The 26,608-nt window shown below is 33.4% G+C and overlaps 1 protein-coding gene across 4 annotated transcripts in view; it reads right to left on the bottom strand.

Moving 5' to 3' along the window:
• Positions 1 to 26,608, bottom strand: part of PAPOLA (poly(A) polymerase alpha) — a 40,533-nt gene that overhangs the window by 9,708 nt on the left and 4,217 nt on the right. For all 4 annotated transcript variants that reach the window (XM_031593029.2, XM_031593028.2, XM_031593027.2 and 1 more), the window contains exons 2-16: positions 21,543 to 21,713; positions 20,873 to 20,939; positions 19,779 to 19,860; positions 19,224 to 19,333; positions 17,658 to 17,711; positions 14,746 to 14,857; positions 13,594 to 13,683; positions 13,359 to 13,497; positions 11,881 to 11,953; positions 10,303 to 10,423; positions 9,287 to 9,371; positions 4,562 to 4,615; positions 3,681 to 3,800; positions 2,061 to 2,170; positions 208 to 329 (exon numbers count right to left, since the gene is read on the bottom strand). In XM_031593029.2, the coding sequence (XP_031448889.1) occupies positions 208 to 329; positions 2,061 to 2,170; positions 3,681 to 3,800; positions 4,562 to 4,615; positions 9,287 to 9,371; positions 10,303 to 10,423; positions 11,881 to 11,953; positions 13,359 to 13,497; positions 13,594 to 13,683; positions 14,746 to 14,857; positions 17,658 to 17,711; positions 19,224 to 19,333; positions 19,779 to 19,860; positions 20,873 to 20,939; positions 21,543 to 21,713 (1,510 nt within the window). The remainder of the gene's footprint in view (positions 1 to 207; positions 330 to 2,060; positions 2,171 to 3,680; positions 3,801 to 4,561; positions 4,616 to 9,286; positions 9,372 to 10,302; positions 10,424 to 11,880; positions 11,954 to 13,358; positions 13,498 to 13,593; positions 13,684 to 14,745; positions 14,858 to 17,657; positions 17,712 to 19,223; positions 19,334 to 19,778; positions 19,861 to 20,872; positions 20,940 to 21,542; positions 21,714 to 26,608) is intronic.

Here is a 26,608-nt window from a genome sequence, read left to right as displayed (position 1 = left end):
AGAGACCAACTGGAAAGATCTCTGCTGACTATCAGTGGAGGACAAAAACCCTACTATGACATACAACTACTTAAAAAAATGCATTACTTAATATCTGCATTGTTCCTGAAATGAACTGAAATCAAGCATAAGTCTGTTTGTAATAAAAAATGTTCTATAGTTTTAAAAAGTTCTTAATATAAAGCACCTACAGTAAAAACAGTTTACCTTTTTCTTTTTCTGAAGTACATGATTAGGTAGCAGTTGGTGAAGTTGCTTACGTTTCACATGCCTTGCAGCAATCTTCATATCCATCTCAAACATCTTGCTGTTTATTGCTTGCCTATAAACTACACAATCAGAATAACATAAGTATGTATCAAAGTATATTGCAAAGTCCACTTATTTGCCCACGAAGAAATGATTTGTATTACAGAATATCTGTCACCCTCAAGAGAAAAAAGTGAACTGTCTACTCCGCCAACACTGACAGCACAAATATCACAAAATTCACTAATTTTACTGTTGAAACTATACAAAAATTCAGATTAATCTGAATTTATAGCCAGTAGAAGTTACCCTAAGTGAAGGGACATAAAAACCTCACACTAAGAAACTTCTAAAGAGGACTGCATAGACTCTTAACTGGCTATTTCCATCAATTGCTAGAAAGCACCAGGAAGTATATGAGTTTACTTTAAGAAAATGCCTTGGAAAGTGCATTCTACATTGTGTGAATCTTAGAATCCAGATAACATGTCACAAACAAAGCAAATGCTCAACTACCAGTTTCCTGTTTTAGAAAGAGCTGGATGCACGTATCAACAATTAAGCATTAACAGAAATAACAAGAAGCTGATTTAAGTATTTGTAAGGCACAGACAAGGAATCTTTCCTTTAGTTCAACAGAAGGAAAGACAAACAAAATAAAACAAAGTATTCATAAGTTATAAAGTTAACTTTAGATTCGAAAACAAACCTTTGAAAATATAACCTAGATAAACAACTAGTCAGTCAGTGCACACAGAAGTAAAAAGATCCACAAAAGCACGTTTCTAAGTTCTGTAGCTGGAAAGCATCTGTTTTCTCATGTTCGTGAATAGCATTTAAATTTCTGCTCTTCCAAAGGCAAAAAGAACGAAAGAAAAAGAAAGCAGGCACGGTTTCTAGCATCCACCAATTTTTTTTTTCTCTGAGATCCATTCACACTTTGTTGAAGCCTGAAGACGTAAGGACTTTAACAGTGAGTACAGCTCACTAACAGCTCATGGCTTTTGGATACTGTTTTGATAAACAGACCAGCTATTACACCATTCCTGAATCCTCAGAAAGTCTCGAGTTTCATCTTTACCCACTTACAATCTAAAGGGTGATTCCAACTCATTTAAGAAAATAATAATCCCCTTGACTGACAAAGGCTCATCTAAATATAACCACATATACATACACACAGACAACAGAAGATACACATAATAAATAAAGAACTTTCAATCCTAAACATAATCACACTCTTCCCATGTTATCAAATCATTCCTTATGAATTTCTTACATTCTAGAAGTTTTTCACGAATGAGGGAATAAGCACTAGGAAAAAAGTTTCTCGCATTTATGGATGGACATGAAACCAAAATTAAATAGATAGCATGAATTGCCATGCATTAAGAGGCTTTGCTCAAGAGTCTATTAGATACCAGTTATAACCCACTGATAAAATCTCTTTCACAAAGTATGAAAGAATAAGCTATACACATTGTAAAAAGGTTTAGTTAGGTGAGCCTGATTACATATTATAATCATGTCTGCTTAACAAACATCCAAATATAATTTAGTATTTTAATGAGATCCAAAAGATTTGTATTCACCATTTTAATCAATAATAATCAATGCAGCTATTAATAAGGAGCTTCTAGAAGCATTACAAATCACTATAACTGTTTTTCACAAAATAACACTAACTCCTTACCTGAATCCTTCTATTTCTAGGTACAGTTCCACTACAGAACAAATAGATTATGAAAAAAATAGACAAGTAGCATGATGTAACAAGTTTCATATCTGAATATCTATAATACAAAACTCACCTGTATCTGTAAAAGACTGGATGTCGTAAGTAAGATCCACACTTAAATTTTCAGAATTTTCAGTTTTCTTGAACACCAACCCAATCACCCACATTGTACGGTATTCTTCCCTGCAAAATTTTATATAGTCGTTTTTTTTTTCTTACAATACCCACCAACAGGGATAACAAGTTACTTGCTGACATTGCATTGCATTCATTTCCAATGCGAAGAAGTCACAAAACAGACCATCTCCAGCAAATTTAAACTGAGATTATCAGTAAATAACATCATCTAACTAACTGTGCTTCTGCAAAGATTCTCCGATTTATGTAAGAGTTAACACTAGCCATTGCAACCATATAGGAAACAGGAGACAGCAGCTTTTCAGCACGTGACTTCAAAGTCAAAATATTAACATATTCCCTAACTAAACAATTTCAATTTTGCCATCTATATTTGTTTTCAACTTTCAAATTTCTTAGCTCTAACTGACAGCAAAGTGCAGTTTTCAGGTAAGAAACTCTTCACGTTGACAGTTTACTCTCAGTTATTGTACATTGAAAATGAACTATCACATCCTATTATAGAATATATCAGAACACCTCAAGGCACCTGAGGTTTTAATTCCACATATTTTCCTTGTAAGACTGTTTCAGAACAATTCCACCTTCCAATCAATTACTGAACAAATTTAGAAAGGCAGGTGAAGAATCACACTTCACTGACATTAGAAAAAGAGTTTTTACTAACAGCTTAGCCATATTAAGTCTTTTGAAATAAGAGCTAATCAGTGCATGATCATCTATGCTGTTCTACCTGTATTTACCTGAAGTTTTAGTGCCTTGTTTTATTCATTTTTCACTTGGAACAAATTAATTTCTGTATTTAACTTTTTAAGGTTAACAGCATACTGTCATTTCAAGCAGCTGATGTCTGGGAAAAGACTGCATGAAAAGTGTTTTTCACATATTCCCTACTTCTCCATTCTCCTAGTTCACATAAAATTATAATTCTTTCTAAAGATAATTACAACACTATCTAGACAGAAGCTAAAGTCTTTAAAAGAGAATTTTTAACCCTCAGCTCCAATCACTGTTCTGAGAGGTAGAGAACGGGAGTGACAGAGGGTGAAAGAAGTTAAAAAAACCCCACACAGTACTAAACAGCATTAAGTGCTTGATATTTCCTTCAATGTTTTCAAATCTTCAAGAATTCTAGCACCAGCTTTTATCAAGCTTAAATGATATGCTTCTCAACTGCTAAATCTTATCTCGTCTACTTAAGTTATTTAAAATTAACTTCTATCATGTTTTATTTTCTACTCAATTCTCAGTACTGCCTTGTAATTAAAACTGTCATGCCAACTAATACCAGGATAGTCAATCAACAGCAGCAAAATAACAGTAGATAATATGGAGTTACTATTATTTGCAATCATGCAATTACTACAATTATTAGCGAAACACATATTCCTTCCTTAAGATTGTTTTCTGCCTTAGACACATTCTTACACAGAACAAAGAGCATCTGATTTTAAAAACTTCTGAACGGCTGAAAATTAGGGCCTTTAGGGACCATCATGAAAAACTAACCTAAGATTCAAAAAAAATCTTAGTTTATTATCATATTTTTGCTTACTTGTCAGGATTCTCCTTGGGTGCTGGGAATGACTGTGGATTCACGTGAGCCAGTGTAATGAACTCGTTTTTCTCCAGGTTTCCAACTAGAATACGGATTTTTGATTCCACCAAACCCACCCTGCATAAATGTCATTCATTAGTAAGTTCTCATTAATATGAAATAGAAGTATCAAACATTACATATCAGGCAGAAGCCGTTAACATTTTGCTTACACAATTTTTTGAGACTACTAATGAACTAATGCACTATATATGACAAATTCAAATCAATAAGCCGAGTAAGCGTGTTACAAAAACTTACACAAAGCAAGCTCTGAAATGAAGAATGCCCTGAAGCTTTATGATCTGCTTTTATAAGTGGATTTAAATAGCAAACAATTAAACATAAGTAATAAGCAAGCACAAAAAAACTCCCAAGTATTTCTGCCATTTTCTTTTAATATCCAATGTAGAATTTTAAAAGATGTGGAAATTTCCAAAACTTGACAGTCTTAGATCTTTAATAGAAAAAGAATATAGAAGTGGGGGAGAGGCATTTTTAGTTTGATAAAAATATTTCTAGAGATTGAACACAGACCTACTAACAACTGCTTCTTAAAGCGCATAAAGCTTAAGAAAATAAGATTTGTGAACTGAACCTGGTAATGTTGAAAAGAAACATAATTAAGCCAATAGTCCTCCTGTCCTAATCCTTCAATTTTATTGTTTTTCAGAAACATATCATCAACTTTGTTAAATTTTGGAACAAAAAAATTACATTTTGAAAGTTTCACATTGCTTCATTAAAAATACACTGTTCAATCTCCTTGAATTCAAGGTTGACAGGTTTTAATCTGCCTTTTTTTTTTTTTTTGTAATAATAGTAAGCATTGTACTTACCATTCTAGTCGTTGTTTTTCTGTCGGTGCACTTGCTAGAAGCACAATATAATGCCTTTGGAGATAAAGACAATATGCTATTCTATTTATGCTTCTAAAACTAGACATTCAAAGTTTAATATTAACATTAGTAAGGTCTACATTGCAAACTACAGATTATTAGCTTAGTTTTATTACAGGGTATTTTAAATGGACAGAGGGCTATGTTCCCCAAGCACGTGAATAAGAGATTTCTCAAAGCATTTCAAGTTTTAGGAATACTTGCAACAACATTTGAATGCCAATAACCTTAATAAAAAGCTAGAACATAGCACCAATTGAAAAACAGCACAGAAGCTTCCAAACATAATGAGTGGGAATTCAGCTACTAGCAAGTCCTTGCAAGTAAAAACAATTGTTCAACCATCTCTACATACACTAGTTGCCCTTTAACATTAGATCTGAGTATTTAGATGAACGGTTACCATACACTCATTCTAAGTTAGAAGTAACGCTGAATTATGGCTTACAAAAGTTTCATGTCTGTATTTTAGAACTACCTAAAGATGCTTATCTGAAATTTTACAAGCAAATAAATGTTTCCTCTGGTGACAAATTCTTAAGTTCCCAATTATATTCCAGGATAACCAATGTTCACCTGCTGTAAGCAAGTTTCAAAGATACAAAATACAAAATAAAAATGGTAGTTTAATCAAAGCAACCTAGGATGGTAAAAAGGAATATGATTATCATGATCTTCAATAGTAACAATACAAAAAACCCTTTCTTTTAACCTGAGTTGATAATTGTGGGGTGGCTGACAACCTCACACGTCTACAGTCAGGCTTTTCTGAAGCTTACGACGTTGAAGCAGACTCTCCTAGCTAAATTAAACTGTCTTTATTTACTATACTGATATGGTCTACTTAGGTATTCTCCGAGCAGTATTTAAACATCACTACTAACATGAGGGTTTATACACTTGTACCTTTACATCACAGAAAGAAAAGCAAAGTCAATGCTGTTGGAAAAACTACGGTGCAAAGAGTACTCTGATACTACAGACCTTCAAACTGTAACAGTAGATCAAAATCAACAGACCAAACTGGTAACTATACAATTTTGTATTTATCCATATAGGTGAGACACAACAGAGAGGGGAACGGAGTCCCTGGTGAATGCTATAGTCCTTTTAAATTCAGTCAGCAAACGTCACTGAACTACATGGATTCAAAATGAGACTCAAAAAACCTGCCTCTCTTTTTAAGTAGCATGTTTTATAAACTTATTTTTACATTTTGGTGGTATTGAGCTCCTTATACAGAAAGCATTAAGGAGTTTTGCATACTGTTTTACTGAAAACATCCTCCTTTCATTTCCTTCTTAGAATATCAGAGCTCTTATCACTTTTATTCCTAAAATCTCAATTACTGCTTTCCACAAAAAAAAAAAAAAAAAAAAAAAAAAAAAGACGTTTTTCCAAAATGTTAAATCTAAGTACACACACTGCCACCTGAACTGGATGTTGAGTCATGGTGAAGGAACCCCAAAAAAACAAGCATTTAAAAAAATGTTCAAACCCCACAGAAGAGAATAAGGGTCCATTTCTCAAATTCCATATAAATCACTCATTTCTAATACAGATTTCTTCTAAGGAGCACTAGACATACTACTATCATACATAAGATTCATACATTGTTACCTATCACATACACTAATGGATTTTATTTAATGGAAAAGACAACTTAATCTTTTTGACATTTCCCATCATGTACGACTGAATCAGAGACGAAGCTGCAAGTATTTGAGAAAACTCATTTTTCCAGGTAATTAGTACAAAAACAGACTTACTAAAAAACTTCAGGAAAAAAAAAAAAACAAAAATGGATTTCACACTTGTGAACCTCAACTAAGCTGATAAACACGGGGAAAAACAAAAGCTTTCTTTATGAGAATAAGATTGATAATTAGACATTTTTGCTAGGTATGACATTTAATTGAAAAATAAGAAAACATGAAAATTCTCCCCTCTACTTCAGAAAATACATGCGTTATTTGTGCTGAGATTTAATTAATGACTGTAAAACCTCTGTAGCCATTTTCACTAAGACTTAGCTTTAAAACAGCTTTTACTACTGAAAATATACTTTGCTTTAGGGTTCAAGGTCTCACTGCTATATTTTAGAAAATCACTAATAGTTATTAGTTCTTCATTTCTCATTTCATAAAAAAAAAAGAATGTCAAACTCAGGAGTATCCATTACTTCACAATAAGAGATTAAAAAAAAAAAAAAAAGTTAATACCTCCTGATGGTGTTCACCTAAAATGCACATAATATTAGTCAGAAGTACTTCTGAAAATAAATTTGTGCTTATTCTTTCCCACTGTCTAAGTTTTCCTATGAGCAACTGTATGCAGACATTATGAAACTGACTTGAATACATACATAAAAGTAAAGTATTTTTAAGAGACAAAAGACTTCCTGAAAAACTCAAGAGCACATGATCTTGTTCGTTCATCTTTATCTCTACTAAGCTTTCCAGGATTTACACTTACAATATGCCCACTGCTTTAAAGTGCTATCAAGGCTACAAACCTTTTTAAAATTATGCTCATGTTTATCTATTTAGCAGGATATATCTTGGTAATAAAGGAAAAACATAAGAGCTCTTCAAATGTATTTCTCTCATCACCACACTAGCCCCTTGGTTTTCAGTTGTAATTATTTCATTCTCGTGAAACAGTTCAAAGTGATGTTATGTCCACCTGAAATCATCCCTGTCATTTCCCTGCAAATTATTATAGCCAGCAAGTATAATTCATTACTGTTTTCCCACCATCTCAGAATTTAGAATCTCACAGAGGAGAAAGTTCCCTCACTCCAAGTAATTGTTGATGTAAAAAAAAAAAAAAAAATCAAAATAACACAGATTTCCATATTTTCCCAATCTCTAATCTACTCTTGGCCATGCAGGTATGCAGTAGCCTCCAGATTTCTTTAGTCACACATCCTTAAAGTTTTAAACAAAGCTAATAAAGCAAAAGTGATTATGATCAAAATTAATGTTTAGCGATTAATTTCTACTGGAGAGTGACAGACTACTAAAGCTATCCTTTAAGGGAAGAAGTGCTTCTAAAAGCATTTAAAAACCTGTCTTACAGAAAGAATCAGATTTACCCTTATCCAGAAGAACACTAAACATAGCTTTGAGCTTCAGCAGGAACAAGTGAATAACAGACACAATTTAAACAGGAAAAGAGGATGAAGGGGGGCAGAAAAATATACACCTAGCTTTCAGGTGGAGATTTGACCAACGAAAGCATATTTATTACACACTTATGACTGCATATAATTATTTTCTAACATTTACTAACCAAAGTTTTAAATAAACTTATTATGATGTAACAGAAGGTATCTTGGGCAATTTAAATATGCTCTGTAATACCATACATGGTTAAAAAGAGGAAAAAAAGCAAAGATTTTGTGCAAAACATACAAAATCTGGATCTTCAGTGCTGGCAAAAGCAATTTTTGTGGCACTGATAAAATTCTACAGCTGATACTCACAAGGAAAAAAACCTGATGAAATTGGGATTATTTCAAGTACAATTTAATGTTTCTTTCAAAAATAGGAAAAATATTACAATAAAGATATTAGAAGGAGCACAACCTAATTTATCTGCCACCCATTTTTAACTTCAAAAAAATAACAACTTTGCAGTGCCCCTTTGAGCGTTTTCAAATTTTACCTCTAAGTTACAACATAAAAGCCATCCAATGTTTTAAAGCTTTTATCATGCAAAAGGTATAGAAACAAAACACAGACACATTATGAAGGTCATCAGTCTCTTTTAATGGGGGAACTGTATATTTCAATCTTGTTTAGATTAGTACATAACCAACCAACCACCCAGCACAGAAACAGCTGTAAAATATATATATGATTTCGATTCAAGAAAAATGGGTCTCCAATTTCAATTGAGGGCAAAGAAGATGTAGTCCATATTTAATAATTCATATTTATTATAAAAATACAACTTTCATCAATATACATTTAACAAGCTTCTGCCCCACAAGTATATTACTAGAAACCCTAAAAACGTTATGTCAACTTCAATTTTCCTCTTATTGTAGAAACATTACAAAATTAGCAAAGCTAGATGTGAAAATGTATTAATAAAGAGCCAAAAGCCTTAAGCTTTAATGAAAAAAGTCCAGTAGTAGCTAGTACATCTGGTAGTTAGTCAACACAAATGCAAAAATGCTTTATTATCAGAGTGAACTGTTGTCTGCAATGACAAAAGAAAACACACAGTATCAAGTATGTATTCATCTTGAACATTGACCTCCATAATTAGTTATTTTAACATCTTGATTCTCCTGAGAGACAAGACCCATATCTAGAATGCTTACTGAAACCAACAGATAACTTTTACACCAGTCAAACCAGCTGATTTATCTTCAATTTTATTGGCAACATACCAATTCTATATTTAAATAGTGAAATTCTAAACACTGGGTCACAAACTAACAGGCTTCTGAATTACACCCTAAAGACACAAAGGGTATCTGATTATATGGCTCATTTTCTAAGAGAAAGGGTAATAGTGCATTTTCTCCTATATAGAAATATCCTAACAAAACACTTATTAGATGTCAAATATATTTAAGATCCTGCACTAGAGCATCATTAAGTATTTTAACTGATAAAACTTAAATATTCTGCCATGCCATAAAATACATACTTGTACTTTTGAAAGAAGTTTGGAGCTTCAAAAAGTTTGGACCACTCTGCCTTACTCAGCAAAATTTCATCTGTGATAGCAAGACCTAAATTATAGAAAAACATTTAAGCTTTTTTTTTTTTTTTTTTTAAATACAATCTTATATCCACAGAAAAACAGCTTATTTATTAACTTAGCAGATGTTATTGTAGGTAATTTTCCCCCTTCAAATTCAAAAGGAATCTACCAATGAGCTTTACATTCAATTCAGACCTTAAGTAATTATTTACACAGATAATTTTTCAAAAAACAAACTCAAAATTAATTCTGACTGATGATTACATCTTTGTTTTCTTTGTAGTGTACACAGCAAAATTTAAATTTTCATGTTCACCAGAGTTCACTCCATGTTCACTCCAAAGACAGATGTCTTTCACTGCTTCAATCATCTATACAAGCTTTGTTTCAGTCATCTGTGCAACGGTTTTTTTTGTTTGTTTTTTATGATGACAGGGGCAAAGAAACAATAAGAAAATGAGCTACTGCCCAATGAGAACTACCAGTGGATGCCCCTCTGTACCAAGCCTACTTCTTGCTTTGATTACATTATCTTTTAGCTACTGTAGTTATTGAAGTAGATAACTAGAATAAACTAGTAAATTCAGAGAAAGCCTTATATACATTGCCTTATATTAAGGTCAGCAATCCCACCTGATGGCAGTTACTAATCTATGTGGCAGGACACAAGCCATAAACAAACCTAAAAATCGAAGATGCGATTTTCAGAGCACTAGGCACTAATTAATCACCCTCGGTTTCTAAAAGTTAAGAAGAATTCTTGACTGAACCACAGAATTCCTTGCTGAATTTAGAACTTCAAGCCACCCAGGTGTAACAGACTAGCTTCATCTCTCTCAAAATAGATTCTCACATTACAAAGTTACTTAATATCCCCCCACCCCAAAGTATACCCAAAATTGAACTATTTAAAATCTTTTTGAATACATTTATATAGAGAGCATAAGATAAATACTTACCTTGTTTAAATTCCTCAACCATGACCATCCGTGTGGAAACGGACACATTGTAGGTAGAGTTCTGCTGTGGGTATGCTGGTGTAATTATAGGCATAAGATGGTACCTATCACTGGGGTTTACCTATACATAACAACAGCCAATCAGTTTATCTTCAAGCATACAGATAAGTTAACAAATTTGGATTTCTCCCTTTGCTAAAATTGAATCAAGTTCTAAGAGACCTCAGTCTGTCGACCAAGTAAATTTACAAATAGTTCAGAAAAATTTTAGAATACAAGGATAATGCTTTGACAAAGGACACTATTCTGAACCAGTGATGTGGGAGGACCATAACCAGTCAGCACATAAGATGCAGAAATCCAGAAATACCAACTGAAAAGAACCATTTCATTCCCTTTAATAGAAACTAGCTTGGTATTACATCAAAACAAGGATACTTCATCACCACATGAGCATCTTCACAGGAATGACTGTTTTCAGACATTGTGAAAAATATTTATACTTTATTTCTTGGATTATGGAAAATAAAGAGCCAGCCTAAAAATTGAGGCTCTAGGTATCCTGAGTGAAGCAACGCTTGCGTTAATATATCTTTTATTGAACAGTACACAGGGAAACAAAAAAGGAGGGACAACACACACACACGCACACACAAAATACATTTAAAATGGCATTAGGGTAGCAATCTTGTAGGTAGTAAAGATAAAGCCCTATCATAACTTGTCCCACTATGTCTAGCTGCACAGACAATTCTGTAGTATCACATACTGATCTCAAATCCACTGTCCCAGTAATAACAGTTGATAACAGTAAATATTCTTTGTCTCACACTGCTTACATGTGGACATCTGTCAATCAAAAAAACATTTTTTATTTAAAATACTAATGGTCTCAAAACTCAATCTCTGGTGCTTACACTATTGCCCCGAAATGATAAGTTGAACATTAAGTAATTTAAAACTGGTAAAACAACACTAAATACATCCACACTATCCTATACTGAAATCTTTGAATATGACTATGTGTCTGTGGCAAGCTGTTTCTTTGACTATCTGAAGGATATTCATGTCCAAAGCCTTTGATATGGGTGCTACAAAGATTGTAAACAGCATAACCAAAAACTTAAGACATCGAGATATGATCTTCTTTGGTTCAAGATGAAGAGACGTTTACATATACAGTTACGTATAACAGAACCCACCCAACTGTGATGGTTGTATTGAAGTGAATTCACTATAATTGCAAAAATTAACAGACCTTAAGTCTGACAGAAAAGTTTTAAGATAAGTAATTTTTCAAAAATGCACTGTTGCAAGGCATATCTAGTTATAATGGATACTTAAGAACACCTGTTACAAAAGCTGTAGTAAAAAATACATTGTTCAGCAAGTGTCCTTCAAGCAGTAAGTTTACAAAATTAAGCTTTGCTGCATATTCAGGAAAATCACAGACTACTATGAAGAAGACATACCCAGATATTAATTTTATTAAATCTACAATGAAGTTCACCTACTATTCTTTAAGCAACTGAATTTATTGTACAGTGTGACTTATAGGGGAAAAAATAATACACTAACCCTTGGGTCCCATACAGGCAAATTAAGATTGCATTCTTCTGGTTGTTTCAATAGCACTGGATTTGGCCATTCCCTGTTCAAAAAGATTGTAGCACTGAATAAGACTATTGGATACAACCATGTATGTTCAACAAACAATACTTCTGAATGTGACTCTTCTTAACTCTTCTCAAGCATCATTTTCTCAAGACAAAGCTGGACTAAATGTAGTTCTTCCCATAACTTCTAGTGTTGAACTACATCATAGCTTTAATTGGCTTCTCCAGAACATCAGAACAATTAATTTCTAACGTTTTGGAACTTTTAAACAAGTACTTTAGGTAACTGAAGTAAACTACTATAAATTCTCCTCAGTGAAAACTGATACTGAATCCATCTTCATGCTAGCCCTTCCATAGACAAAATACAAAAGCAGCTAGCATGATAATTGCTCTGTAGCAACATTAAAAAAAATACATTCTTAAAAGGAAAGAATTTTCCAATCCAAATTGCAAAAAGAAACCATACTGAAAGAAACACTAAAACACAGAAACACCACTTATGCTCTAGATGTCTCTACCATCACAAACACAGCTAATCTTCCTTATAAAGAGCAGAGAGCAGGTAATTGGTATTCATAAATTAATGCTCCTATGGAATGCATAGATAAAATGTACAGCAGTGTAAGGCACAAATAGAGCCTAAAACCAATTTTTCTGTATCAGACTCAATATGCTCTATCCTCAGAGGTTATAAAACCTATGAATTCAGAACAGCAAAACTACAGAACTAAGAAAAAGCTCCTATGCTTGAAATAAAGGTACATTTTGCTGCAATGATTCTAAACATATGTCCATGTCTCATGAACAATACGGTCTCCAGAGATGTTCCTTCAGGAGAAGCAGTGTTCATAACCTGCAAAGTATACTTCTATCCAGTTCATTTTAAATTTAATTGGAACTTCCCCATTGTTCCCCTCAGTTATACAAACCAGCTTTCTAAGGTAACTATCTCAGTAATACGAAACCAAACACCTTCATTCCACATTCACAAAATTTAAAAAATAAAAAATCAACAACAAAAAAACTTGCCACTGGTTCTCTTGAACTGTATTTAAGTTATATGCCTATACCAGTTACTGATATACCTTCTTTCACCATCATCTCAGTATCTGAATGTCAAAAGACTTCAGATTTCTGATGCCTGTTCTTATTTAGCCTTATATAAGGATGAAGGGTAATTCTGATTTATAACAAATACTTAAAAAAAAAATCATTAAAAAACTAAATATTTTTGTTTCAGTTACTTTAAGAAAAAGACTTGTTGGATGACTTTTATTGAAAAACCCAAGCTAACTACTTTCTGGCAGCAAGAATAATGCTCATCTCTATTAACTTAATCTGGTAGTAGCTGAAAAAGATACCATAAAAACAGGACTAAAATTTAGTGTCTACAAAACAATTTTATTTTAGCGTAAACTAAATTTTAAAAAAACATACCATTTAGAAAACACCAAGAAAAATTTATGTACAAGAGTTGATGCTATTGCATTTGGATAAAGCTGGCAAGTTCTTGCTACTAGCATAGCCCAGGAAACACCGCCAAGGAAACCTAGTATATTGGAATAGATGTTGTGGCCTGTAAATTGAGAAGGAAAGAGACAAAAAAGAGAGAGTTATCAGCAACCTTAAGAGTTAATGAAAACTTCACAAGTTTTGGAATAAAACTGCTTACGTTTTGCCCACAGTTTGATAGCTCTCAGTGTTAACCTGAAGTTGTCAATGTTTGGTACTAGATGCAGAATTTCATCGGTTACCCGGCAACCTGCCAATACAAGAAAACCTATTACATTTGCTGCCTCAAGTTTTTTTGCTCTCTTCTTCTCTCACACCTTAAAATTTAAAATTTTTAGATCAGCATGCTAGAAGCTTATTTGGTACTTCAAAGCTGTTGTTTTGAATCTGAAAACTTGATTATTTTGTCACTTGTTTTCATCTTGTTTTTAAAGCAGCACAGAAAGCCTGGAAGCCTCATGACAAAGCTTGCAGGAATTTACCACAAGAACAAGCTAAAGAGAACAGGGTTTCAACATATACAATGTATCATTACTAGATATCTTCAGGCTTAAAGAATAACATTGTATGCAATTATATTACTTGCCTTATTTAAAAGAATAATAATAATAGTTAATACAAGCTGAAGAGAGCTGGTTGAAAAAAAAAAAAAAAAAAAAAGTTTTATATATTCTCCTAAAGAATTGGAGGAAAATGTTAAAAGGCAAACATGAATTCTAGAAACCGCACAAGGACGAATTTTACAAAACAATGGGAATTGGGATAAGCCTAGCACCCCATTGCCAAAAATGTACAATTTTCACTTGATATTATCAAATGTTCAGACTGTACAGAAACCAGTGATACATGTGCTCCTCTCCCTCGTGTGCCAAGTTGCATATTGGCTGTAGGGTCGATCCTCCCCTCCATAAATAGGTATTTTTTAAGCTGTAGTATTACAGAAATGTAAGAGTTATTCAAGCTGGTAAACTACTACAAGCTGGGAGTATTTTGAGATCCCCAACAGATATCCTTTAAGTAATTCTGTATAAGTTTATGCATACTAAAGCATACAGAACTTTTAAAATATGCAGACGTCTTTATTTATATAGAAATAGGTAGTGCTATACATTAAAAGTCTTGCAGTCTTACTAGTTTCTACAAGGCATCATTTATACAACTGAAAGGAAAAGCTTCATAAAAATCTGGCCAACAAAAAAACAACTCTGATATGGAGTTCCTGCATTTTTAGCTAAGTCTGTAACTCATCAAACAATCTACGATACTTATCAAAAGATTTGACAAAGTCTGTATAAAATTTGCATATACATACCATTAAGACTTCTTATGCATCTAATGTCTAAATTTTTAAGTAGGCTATCATCTCGGAGGTCTAAGTCCTCAGGAATAGTTTGCAGTGCTAATCTTGCAAACAAAATATCAATCTTTAAACAAAGAAAAAAATAGAAAAACATTAGATAGCTCTTTTTCTCTTCTGTAATCCATTTTCATAAAGTTGACTAGCACTAAGTACAGCACTCTTTCTAGTATAACTAATCTATTTAAACAACACACAGTAACACCCCCCACAATCATTAAATGAACCATTTTTAGGTGTTCTGTCCATTTTATGACCCCTTTTCCAAGAGGGTAAAATATATATTAAGACCAGTGCATAAAAATTATACCCACTGTTAATATAAAAATCCTCTAGAGATAAATACCACTTCTAGGTCCAGAATACTGGCACAGTAGAATTTTGTGAATTATGAAAATGTAAGCCAGAATGAACTGAAATAGTTGACACTGTCACCAAATTACAGAAAAAGCAGAAGTTTCTTTTTGAGCTAGAAATACTATGTCAGTTGCTCCAAAAGTAATGCCTTCTATTTAGTTCCAGAGAACTACAACAGATACGAAGAGCAGAATAATATTATTTGACAGAAAAGACTCTCAGTTAAAAAACACTTTTCAACACAGTCACTACACAACTACACATTTTCATCAATGATGAACAAGAGTCTGCATGCCACACTCGTAAAAATCTGCATGGTTATCCAGAATGCAGCTTCACATTTTTTCCCCACATGGAAGAATTCAATCTCACACCTTTGCTTCTAAAGCACTAACACATCAGAAGCCATTTTGTCAGACTGTTCCTCTATTGCCATCTGTCACATGGCAACAAAATATAACTGAATATTCTCCAGAGAGTTCCACCTCTACTGCCAGACCACCAACATATGTGCCTGATGTCCATGAGCCAAGATAATAAAATAGAAGGCATTAATTTCTGAGCAACTATCACTCTACACTTCTCACTGAAGTAAATTCAAAATGAACTGCTATGACCATTAGAAAGCCTAGCAGCTCAAAAGTTCTTCAATAATAAAGATATTCCAAATCAGGAAACAAACTACCTACTCTGTAACATTTTGTGGCCAGAACAAAACAAATTATTTATCTACAGGAAGAAGCAAAAATCAAGAATATTCCTTCTTATTTTAAGCAATATATACTACCAATATAAAACACAACTAACAGAAAATTTTGAAATCTAACTGACAAGATCACTACATAACTGAGGCCCACTAACTGATAACTGAGGCCTTTTCCTCAGATCTAAATGTTTTCTTCACAGAAGAGAAAGTAACTCCTGGCATCTTCTGCCTTTATTATTAAAGAAAAACTAAAGAAAAATCTTCCAATCCTAGTGTACTTGACACAAACAAAACCATCAGAAACAACACCTGCACATAAGACAACTTCTTACCATGAGTTTGTTCAAGACAAGAGATCTATTTACTATACCGTCAGAAATATGGGTTAAGTCTCCATTCATAAATCTAAGCCACCATATTCCATCATTTACAGATAAGTGAAGCAGAGCTAAATAATATTACACTTTATAGTAGATAGTCCTTTTAGTTCCCGTTTTCACTTTTCAATATTACAGAGAGAGTAAATATTGGTTAGAACGTGAGTGAAAAAAAGAATACAAACAACCAACAATACCTATGACAAGTTTCAATATTTAGTATATCTGAGCTAAGTAAACAGAAAATGTTATCCAGAAGAATGTTCCTAGTGTCCAACTGTACAGACAATAATAAATTGTCTGAAATAAATGAAAAATCATATTCTAGCTTACCATATAGTATCACATACCTCTGCATACCATCTCTCTAATTTGGAATAAGTACTTCTCTCCAGCTAAGCATCAACTTACATAAATGTCAAAAAATACAAAAAAGTAAAGCTGGAATTGTGAGATGATTCATCATCTTCTTGAGACTCGGAAACTGCCAGTACCCTGAGGACGGTTATAATTGCAAGGAAGAGATCCAAATGACACTGGGAGAGAATGAGCTCTCACGTCTTACACACAGTGCTACACCCAACTACGACTACTCTTCAAACTGTGTAACATGTCAGATAATTAGCAGAGGTATTTTTTCCTCACTGTGAACTATCCTTCTTACACCCACCAGTTAGAGTTTTATTCAGGTAGAACTCTGAGAAATTGTATATGAACATGTATATTTTTATCATATATTTTTGTCTTGTCATCAGGAAAGTGACAGGTTGTCTGTAAGATAGTCTGAAAAAAGATTTATAGTATTTTCTTCTAAGAAAACAGAAACGTTTTCTTCAGCATGTCCCAAAATAGTAAAAATCAGGTTAAGCAAGTTTATCACTCCACAAGAACTGTTCTGTGAGGCTACAGACAAAATGGACAGAAACAATAATTCTGGTCACCTTAGCAAAAGCATGAAGAGATAGGGGTGAAGGGGCTAGCTAACTCCCTTCAGCAACACGTTTTTAAGTTTTTCCTTTAAGTATAAGCTATTAAAGCACATCTGAATTTGAGATTTGAGCAGTTAATAACTAAGAGTAAAAAACCTACTGAAGAAATTTATAAACTAAATTATTTTCAACGTTAATTCTTTAATAATGCTAATACTGGTACCCTATAGGTCAGTAAATAATCAATATAAGTGAGTAAGAGTAAAACAAACAAATAAAAGAACAAGGAGATCTTCACACAACTTCTTTAACAGGTTAAGAAAGGCCAGTTTTAAAGGTGCGCTTTGAAGTTTCACAACCAAGGACTGTTGTCAATTACGTGAATATGAATTTAGTACAGTCACTTTAATAGAATTTGTATTCATCAATATTATTTAAGGAAATGCTGAAATCTTTGTTTTAACCATGTTCTACCAAAATAAAATGTAAAATCTTTACCTCTATTCCATCAAAACATAGTTTAATAACTGGGACAAAAGCTTCTTCAACAGCCTAGGGGAAAAAAAAAAGTTGTATTTTACTTTCACTATAAAGAAAAACAAGCAATGCCAGTAGATCTGAACAATCATAAGGAAATACCACATATATACATGCTTTCCTCTGCTTCCAGTTTTATTGCTTAGCTACATGTTTTTCCACCAATGAGGAATTAAACACTGATCTGTTATGTACTACAGATGCCTTGATTTAACTTACAACCCAAATTCACACCAGCCAGCTCAGATGATGTTACCTCTAGGTCCAACATTTTTTTCCCCTCACTACACTGTACGTCACAGTCAAGCTTCTTTTTCTCTCATTTTCCTCTAAATATTCTAAGACAACCTATGGAGATTTTTATTTTAACAAAAGTATCTTATTTTCTATTGTTTCTGCAATCAATATTATATGAGAAATGACAAAAAGACAATTTCATTCACATAAAAAAAAAAATAAATTATCTTTTCTAAATGGGTCATTAATGAGATATCAAACAAATAGCATCTTTGACAAAAGTAAGAAATATCATATCTACTCTGCAATCTGCTAGAATACCACCTTCCTGAACTGAACTTCAGACTACATGCAAATATGCAGAGAACTGTTTTTTAAAAGCTTGAATCACAGCTAAAGAAATTTATAGTAAACTTTGAAATTAAAAACAGCTCAGACAACAAAGCATTAAAACAGTAGTTTCAGTGCACGCAGCATTACCACCAGATGTTTGCACTACACTGATGCAGTTACTAACTATGAGATGCACGGAGCAAGAGAACACTGCAGAGACAGACAAGTTTATTTTAGGACAGAGTTGAACTAAACCAAAGAACATTTAACATTTGCCAGCAATTATCTTCAGCTAAGGAGAAAGAACTGAAGCTGAGAAATTCCACTCTAACCTCACACTATGAAAAATGAAAACTCTCAGTAGCTGACCTAGGACAGTTTGTCATTCAGGTATAATAGAGAACAAAATTTTTTTTTTGCTACTGTCTTTTTCTTTCCTAGGAGGGAAATCTTCATCTTTACGCAATGGCAATCTTGCACAAGCATCTAAAAATGCATCCTCGATTTTCAGAGTCACAGCTGACAGACAACATAAAATATCTAGTAAATATCAATCACTGCAATGGCTTACATATGCACAACATTAAAAAGTATACTGTTGTGCTACTGTTTTTAAAACTTTCATCAAAAACAAATTACCCTGAAAGAGATCAGGACAGAATACTTTTACATTTGCCTCTGCCACAGAAATCAAGCAAAAATTTTACAACACAAGGCCAGGAGTTTCTTCTGTCATCCAGACTTTGAAACTATTGTATCCAGCAAATGAAGCAAACAAACAAACAAAAAAATTGCAAGAATCTCTAAATATTTCACATATGTTGATACATTTTGCAACAATTCAACTAAAAATCCACTGCAAACCTTGACAGTAAATTTGCAATTACTTATTTAAGGAACCATCTTGCACTTTTCAACATTATCACTTCAGCCAGCTCTATTAAGTAGATCACATACCCTCAAATCTTTTACTTCTTCTTGCTGTTTCAGTTTTTCATAAAATGATGTGAAAAAATCACTTCTTTCAACATGTCTTGGTGCAACACATAGGGCATCAATATCAGCACCTGTAAATGTTCATTGATGCAAGTAGGTTACTCACACTTTACACACATGAAATGCCAACAGTAGTCAGATTTTTCTTCTAGAATAAAACAAAATTTAGTTTTTCTTTCTATAGCTGCTCCCAGAGTTGACTGGGAATGACTTTAAAATGTTCATGCCACAACACACACAATACATATATCCTTTTATTTTACCATATTTGCAATAATTTTCAAAATGAAGAAGCCATGAGAAGCCAAGTATGCAACCTTCTTGGGTTTTTTTGGTTTTTTTAAGCCATTTCCAATGTTCCCCCCCTCCCTGATTTTTCCAACCCACAGGAACATGGATAGATCCATGTTTTAACTTACAACAAAGACTAAAATTGGCTGACAAAAATCTCACGACATTTAGAGATTTGTCATATCTCAAACACAAAACAGTTTTTATAATAAATGCAAATTTTACCTTTCGTATGGACCCCTAATCTATAGGATCCAAATGTAAAAATTTTTCCTCCAACATTTTCTATTACAGACTGTGGAAGATTCTAAACAGAGCAAATAAAATTGGTTATTTTTACTTTAGCAAATTATAATGACACATGTATTATAAAAGGAAAAATATCCATAAAATTCATGTTATTACAAATTAACATCTTTCTGAATAGCAGTTCATTCCTTATATAGATGCCATTTTGAATTTTAAAAAAAAGTATGTTTTGCATTTGTGAAACTTATTTGTAACATCACAACTACACTAAACATTACTGCTTCAGTCTTGGTAATCATTTCAGCAGTTCTATACCTCAGGAGCTTCAAAATATTACAGATGCTCAACTCACCTTTCTTAATGTTCAAGCACTTTAAGCTGACTTCAAAATTATGACATCTTAATTTAAAGCAACAGAAAAATATCATTTACAATATCAATGTTTATTAAATTACTTTCATTTAGAGACATCAAGATTACATTCTTTAAGGTAAGTTTGTGAGAAAAGTTATTTTGCAATAAAATTGTTTAGTTACATTTACTATCATAAAGATACTACAGTTCCTAGGTTTGTATGTTTAAAGAACTTTTAAAGCCACAGCTTCACACTGGCCAGATAGTTATCATTTCAGAACAGGATGCATTATGTTTAAAATTCACGGGTAGTCACACAGCAAAAGACATGAAGAAATTGAAAACAAACTATAAAATAATATATGTTGGATGAACTTCAAGTAGTTTCTGATCTTACACCAGTCAAGATCCAGTCTTTATTTTGTTTCCAAGGAGCAACTTGTACATAATGTGCTTTGTTCTTTCATAATGTCTTCTCTTCTTATTCTTTTCTTTTTTTTTAAATAACCTTGTACTTGTCTAAATGCTCATTTCAGAAGAGAAGCACAAAGAATGAATACAACTCTAAACATGCTCAAAAAAAAAAAAAAAACAGCTAAAAAAAAAACAACTAGAGTTTTCTTCTATGATGCATCATTTTAAAATTGGTAATATATATTGAAAATATATATACAGCAGTCTTAGACCGAATTATTTCAAGTAAAAGATATCCATACCTTGCTTTCACTGATTTCTCGTATCCATTCCTTTACCAGGTTGTTTAGTTTTCCCAAAATTAAAATCCTATTGATAAAACAGCAGAATCACAGACCACGAACATAAGAGTACAGTAATACTTTTAAGACCTTGATTATCATCATATGATGAATCGACTAGAGTAACATTGTAGATCTAATTATAGATCTTATCTCTAAAATACAGTGAAACAAAATCACTCTTAAAATAGTCACACCACTTTTTCTTCCTTAAAAGATATTTCAGAAATTTAAGTTTTGAAGCAATGCAAGCGTGCAAGGTCTACGCACATTTTAGATAAATGGATTCTACTCACTTTCAAAAAATAAAAACTGATTAAACCACATGAATCTTAAAGAACAGTGAAAAAAAAAAAAATTCTAACAAGCTTATTAACACAGAAAAAAAAAAAAAAAGATGAGCAACCAGAACAAAACAGTTACGGGAAAAAAATGCAAGCCAATCTTCTATATTTAAAGGCTATTTTAATCTCTACGTTCTAACACACTCCTCTTGAGGGTACAAAATAAATTCAGTATTTCAGGAAGCTTTTAAAAAAGCATCTGAAAGAATGCAAACATGCTTGGGGTTCAGTTGTTAACCATGTGAATGTTGAGATAAGAGAAAACTGGTGCAATTGTGTTTACTCACCTGCGTTGCAGTTCTTCTTCCTCTTCAAATACACCGTAGGGTTTAAGGGTTTCAATCAATTTCTGGGTAAGCATGCAGTCAATCTCCTTGGGGGCAGCTAAACTGATAGGTGAGGTAATGCCATAATGCTTCTGCAGTTGCTGTGTTTGTGATCCCTGGGTTGTAACAGGACTAATAAAGACAATTGGATAACGTTACTGACAGAAACAACATATATATTTCATTCTTATCCGAGTAGCAAACACAATACACGCCAAAATTAAGCCTACTTGTAGTCACATCCCAGACCAACTTGTATTAATTCTGAGTTATTACAGATAGTGGTACAATTACTTTTCTCTTGCACTGTTGCAAATATCTATGAGGCATCATCTTCTGTATCAGCTGACTTTACACAAAACACTCTCCTAAGTAAGAAAGCTTTACCACATTCTGAGCTCAACAGCATCACATAATTACCTTTAAGATGACTTCTCTTCTGGCTAGCAATACAGGATGGTTTAGAGGAACGACAGCTCAATTTTTGTTCGCAAAAGTACCACAATTGTGTGAATCAAGGCTATATGTATGTTTTAGGTTGAAAGGAACCTTTCAGGATCATCTTTTCAAACTAAACAGTTATCACTCAAACTATAAACACAAGGACAGTACTCAAGTCAATTCCCCATATTTCAAGGTTTTGAAAGGACAGACAAGCAAGCAAGCGAGTTTCATGAGAAACACAGAGGTGAAGGTATCATAATATTATGAAATCAGTAACTGCCTTCTTAGATTAGCATCTGGAGTACATGAACAGCCAGGCAGTTTTTGATGATCAGTATGTATTTCTGACACTCATGTTCAAGCATAGCCTTATTTTCAGAGCAGTAATTCTGAGTATTTCAAAACTAAATGCTCTCCTATGAAACATAGAAGTGTTTAGACTCCATGACTGCTGCATGCTATACTCATATAGGTAAAGCTTATTTGAACTAACAAAAACAGATAAAAACCCTTAAACTTGCTCCAGATCACAGAAATGACATATTCCTAACACATACAATAACCAAATTTTAACTGTTAAGAACTTAGTTTCCTTGCTGCTTATATACTTCAGAGATGTAAAAATTACCCTATTTTAATCTGTATTAAAGTAGCTCTGAATGTTACTTGCAGCATTAAAAAGCATTTATATGGACATATTGACAAGTTTCCTCTAAGTTATGTATATTATTGTTTTTATATCTGAAAGTGACAAATCACAAAGTATACCAAAAAGAATGTTTCCAGTAAAATATGAAACAAACCTGTTAATCAGCTCTTACAATACCAGCATTATAATCCCTCATCAAAACACATCTCAAGGAAAGTTGTCATTAAATAAATAGCTACTTCAAAAAGCTTTTCCAACATCTAAAGCATTATCTGAACATGAAAGCAATATTTGTATAAAGATGTTTAATATTCAGTGTTACACTCCTGCTACACAACCTTACTCCTTCAATACTATAATGCAATGTTTGCATTTAACACCAGATGTACATAACATATTCCTAGTTTTGGCTCAGATTAGACATTAATACTTCTTTTTCATGAATTCAGCTATTCATTCTACAAGGGAAAAGGCTCTATTATCAATTTGGTCTCCTTCAGCTTTCATAACATCTAAAAAGCAATTTGTCTCTGTAAGATATTCAGACTGACCACGTCTATGAAAGTCTCACTCTTGGCAAATGTAACACTCCCCTGTGTATCACTGTATTGTCACTCCTCTATGTTTACACGCATCACTGCATTGCCAAAAATAAAATAAAATTAAACAAAATGTAATAACATTTTCACCTAACTACTGCACTACTAAGACAAGCTACTGCACAACTTTATTTTCACTTCCATAATCTGGTCATCATCTGCTCAGGACTTAATTCCTCATTTTTATGAAGACTGAATATTAATAAAAGCATATCAACTTAAACTGACCAAAACCAACAAAAACAAGTATAACTTTCCACAAGTTAAAGTGATTGAATTCAAGTGATTTTGAGCCCTATAATTTGTTCTATTGCATGCTAAGCTTTTCCACTTAGCAAGTCCTCGCATAATTGTCCTGGTACAACTGCCTATTAGAAAAAGGAAAAAAGGAAGCAAAGCAGGAAGAAAAAAATACCAAAAATAGTATATAAAAATCAACCCTAAGTAATCTCTGAGATCATTATTTAACACATCTGCCTCCAACTAAGGTTTTAATTGCCAAGCGAATAATTTGGTAGCATCTGAAACATTCATATACACCTTAGGACTTTTTGTGAATGAAACCACTGATGTTCAGATGAATTATAGAAAGCAGTAATTCAAGTTAAGGATAAAGTAAGTTACTAAACAATTTCTTGTTTTAAAGAGAATCTTCTTAGAGATGTCAACAGAAACAGTACTTTCAGCCACTTGAAAGAATCATACAGTGACCCAAGTTGGAAACGACTCATAAGGCTAATCAAGTCCAACTCCTGGCTCCACACAGGACCACCCAAAAATTAGACCATATGTCTGAGAGCATTGTCCAGACTCTTCATGAACTCCAGCAAGCTCGGTGCCATGGCCACTGCCCTGGAGAGGCTGTTCCAGTGCCTGACCACTTGGTCACAAAATATAAGCTCTCAATACATAAACACCCCTTGCATGTTATGCATATTTTTAGTTATATCACAAAGCAGATAGGTAAATTTGAACTGCAATTTCTCTTTTCCTTTGCCAACTTTTTTTTTTTTTTCTAATTAACATTCTTTTGAAATGTTACAGTTTATTTTTACAAGTTTTTAAACTATTAAGTTAAAACAATGATTTAGTTTTACTTGCATATTTTTCCCCCATAAACTTGCTAAGCTTTGCTCATCCATAACTACAATTCAACAGCTACTACACTTCACAGACAAGTCTGACCAAACCCAGATTGGCAGAAACCATTTCTGTATTAAAAAAGACTTTACTCTGACACAGAAACAATAAAGGAGACTCCTGAAGTCAAGTCAGTAATGGTGACCGAGTTCTCTATTGACATGTACTGAAGTTAAGGCCATTCCACAAACTCCTTCACATACATGTAATAATTGTTTAAGATATTGCAGAGGTGTAAGAGCAGAGTGTAACAGGTGTGCCATTAAATGGAAGTTGGAGAGAAATGGAGTGTCTGTGGCCAAGTTCTGTGATCTCCAATAATTCCCTAGGCAACCTTAGGGATCAACAACAAAGGAGATCCTGATGTACAGACTCTAAGAACAACACTGGGATGGGGACTTGGTGGCGTCAAACTGCTTACCTGCCATCTGGCCAAAAGTCTGTCATCTTTTTGACAAAATGCCATCCTTTGGTGAACTCTGCTCATTATAATACCAAAACAAACCTCCATCCCAAAAGCTACCATCTCAAAGGCACAACCACTGAGCATGCACTCTGAACTTTTTTATCCCATACCTTTAAAAGCAAGGCATGAGAATTTTACACCAATCAGAATAAACATAATGACTAGTGTGACTCAAGCTTCCTCCTCTATGCTGACACCTACTGGAAAAGGCTCATGCAGCCCACTATGCTGATAGAGAAACTCAGTAATCTCTGCAGAGCTTGTTTTATAACCTAGCACACTTGGGACTAGGCTGTATTACTTAGTTCTTTGCATGCACTTTGCATTATTCTTGGTTAACCTCACATACTCTGCAGATAGTGAATTATCAGCAGCAATCTAAAAGAATCCGTAATCTGTTGCTAATTAATTGCATCATTCACTGTCAGTCATGTGACTTCTGCATGGGCATGGCCAAAATTCTTTCAGAAATCGAGCCATGTGAGTTTTGATTGAATACCGCTAGACTAATAAGGGAGATGTGAGTTAGCTCACCAAATATTGCTACACAAATCAGGCAGCACACTATTAGTGAATCGGTAATCATGATAGTTCCATTTATCAAGCTGGACTTATGGTGCCAAATCAAGCATTACACAGAAGACTGCCCTCAGTACAACAGCATATCAAAAGGTATCAGCAAAGTACAGAAGAAATGGTATTCAGCATGGAAAGTTTGTGTAAAACTCATTTTGGGATGCAAAAAAATCAATCAAGTTCTACATAACTCACGTTCATCTATTTAAGTGACAGCAAATCTTCGAAATCATAATATAACAATTAGAAGTATGTGTTTCTTCCTCTACCTCTGATGAAAAAACAAATTTCAAATAAAGCATTTGCTCACAGCTTTATAAATGGAAAATAAATTATAACTGAAAAATAGAATTTAACCTTGTGCTTATTTTTAATGTTATATTCACCTTACATTTTAGCCAGAAAATAATTAACAATCCTAGACCTGCAGCAAATTTACACAGAAGGAAAGGCCAGGCAAGTATCAACACTAACCTTCTAGTTGAGAGGATTAGGGAAGGCAAGTCCCTAGGATTGGGAGTGGGAAAGGTAGTCAAGTCAGCTTGTCACTGAAGTTAAGCATTAACAAAAAACAAGGAGTATTAAACTAAAACAGAAAATCCCAACCCAACTATTCAATCTTAACAAAAGGGGTAAATTTGGTAGGCCCTATCAGAGTCCAGCAGACAACTCAAACCACACTTATTTACTTATTCATTTTAATGAGACTAAACTTTTAAGATCATGAAGATTATGATACTGTTTGAGGCTGATGTTGTTTATTTCCTGTCAACCATATACACACACACAGATCTGGCTCTTGCACTACTGTGAATACAAAATACTTGCCAATAACATAATACAGAAAGTTGCAGAAAAATAAATGTAGACTTAAATTTAAAGACACTGTGGCTCTCGCTTTATTTTGTTCTGAACATTTAAGGAGCATAGGCTCTTCAAGCAGTTTACACCATCAGCAAACTCGACCATAGCTATGGTGGTTTAATTTCAAAGCATGCAATAACTCATATTCAAACAATGATCTCAAACTCTCAGAAAAAAACAGCTGTAATGTAGTTTTCTCCCTATCAGCCCCCTCACACACACAAAGTTCCAGTCTATACTAAGCTTACAGAAACGTAGCTAAGATACCTTTTTTTCTCCTTCAGAAACC

The sequence above is a fragment of the Phasianus colchicus genome, chromosome 5, assembly GCF_987193195.1.
Source record: "Phasianus colchicus chromosome 5, bPhaCol1.hap1.1, whole genome shotgun sequence".
In the NCBI taxonomy this organism is placed as follows: domain Eukaryota; kingdom Metazoa; phylum Chordata; class Aves; order Galliformes; family Phasianidae; genus Phasianus; species Phasianus colchicus.
This window is presented reverse-complemented; position numbering and strand designations above follow the sequence as displayed.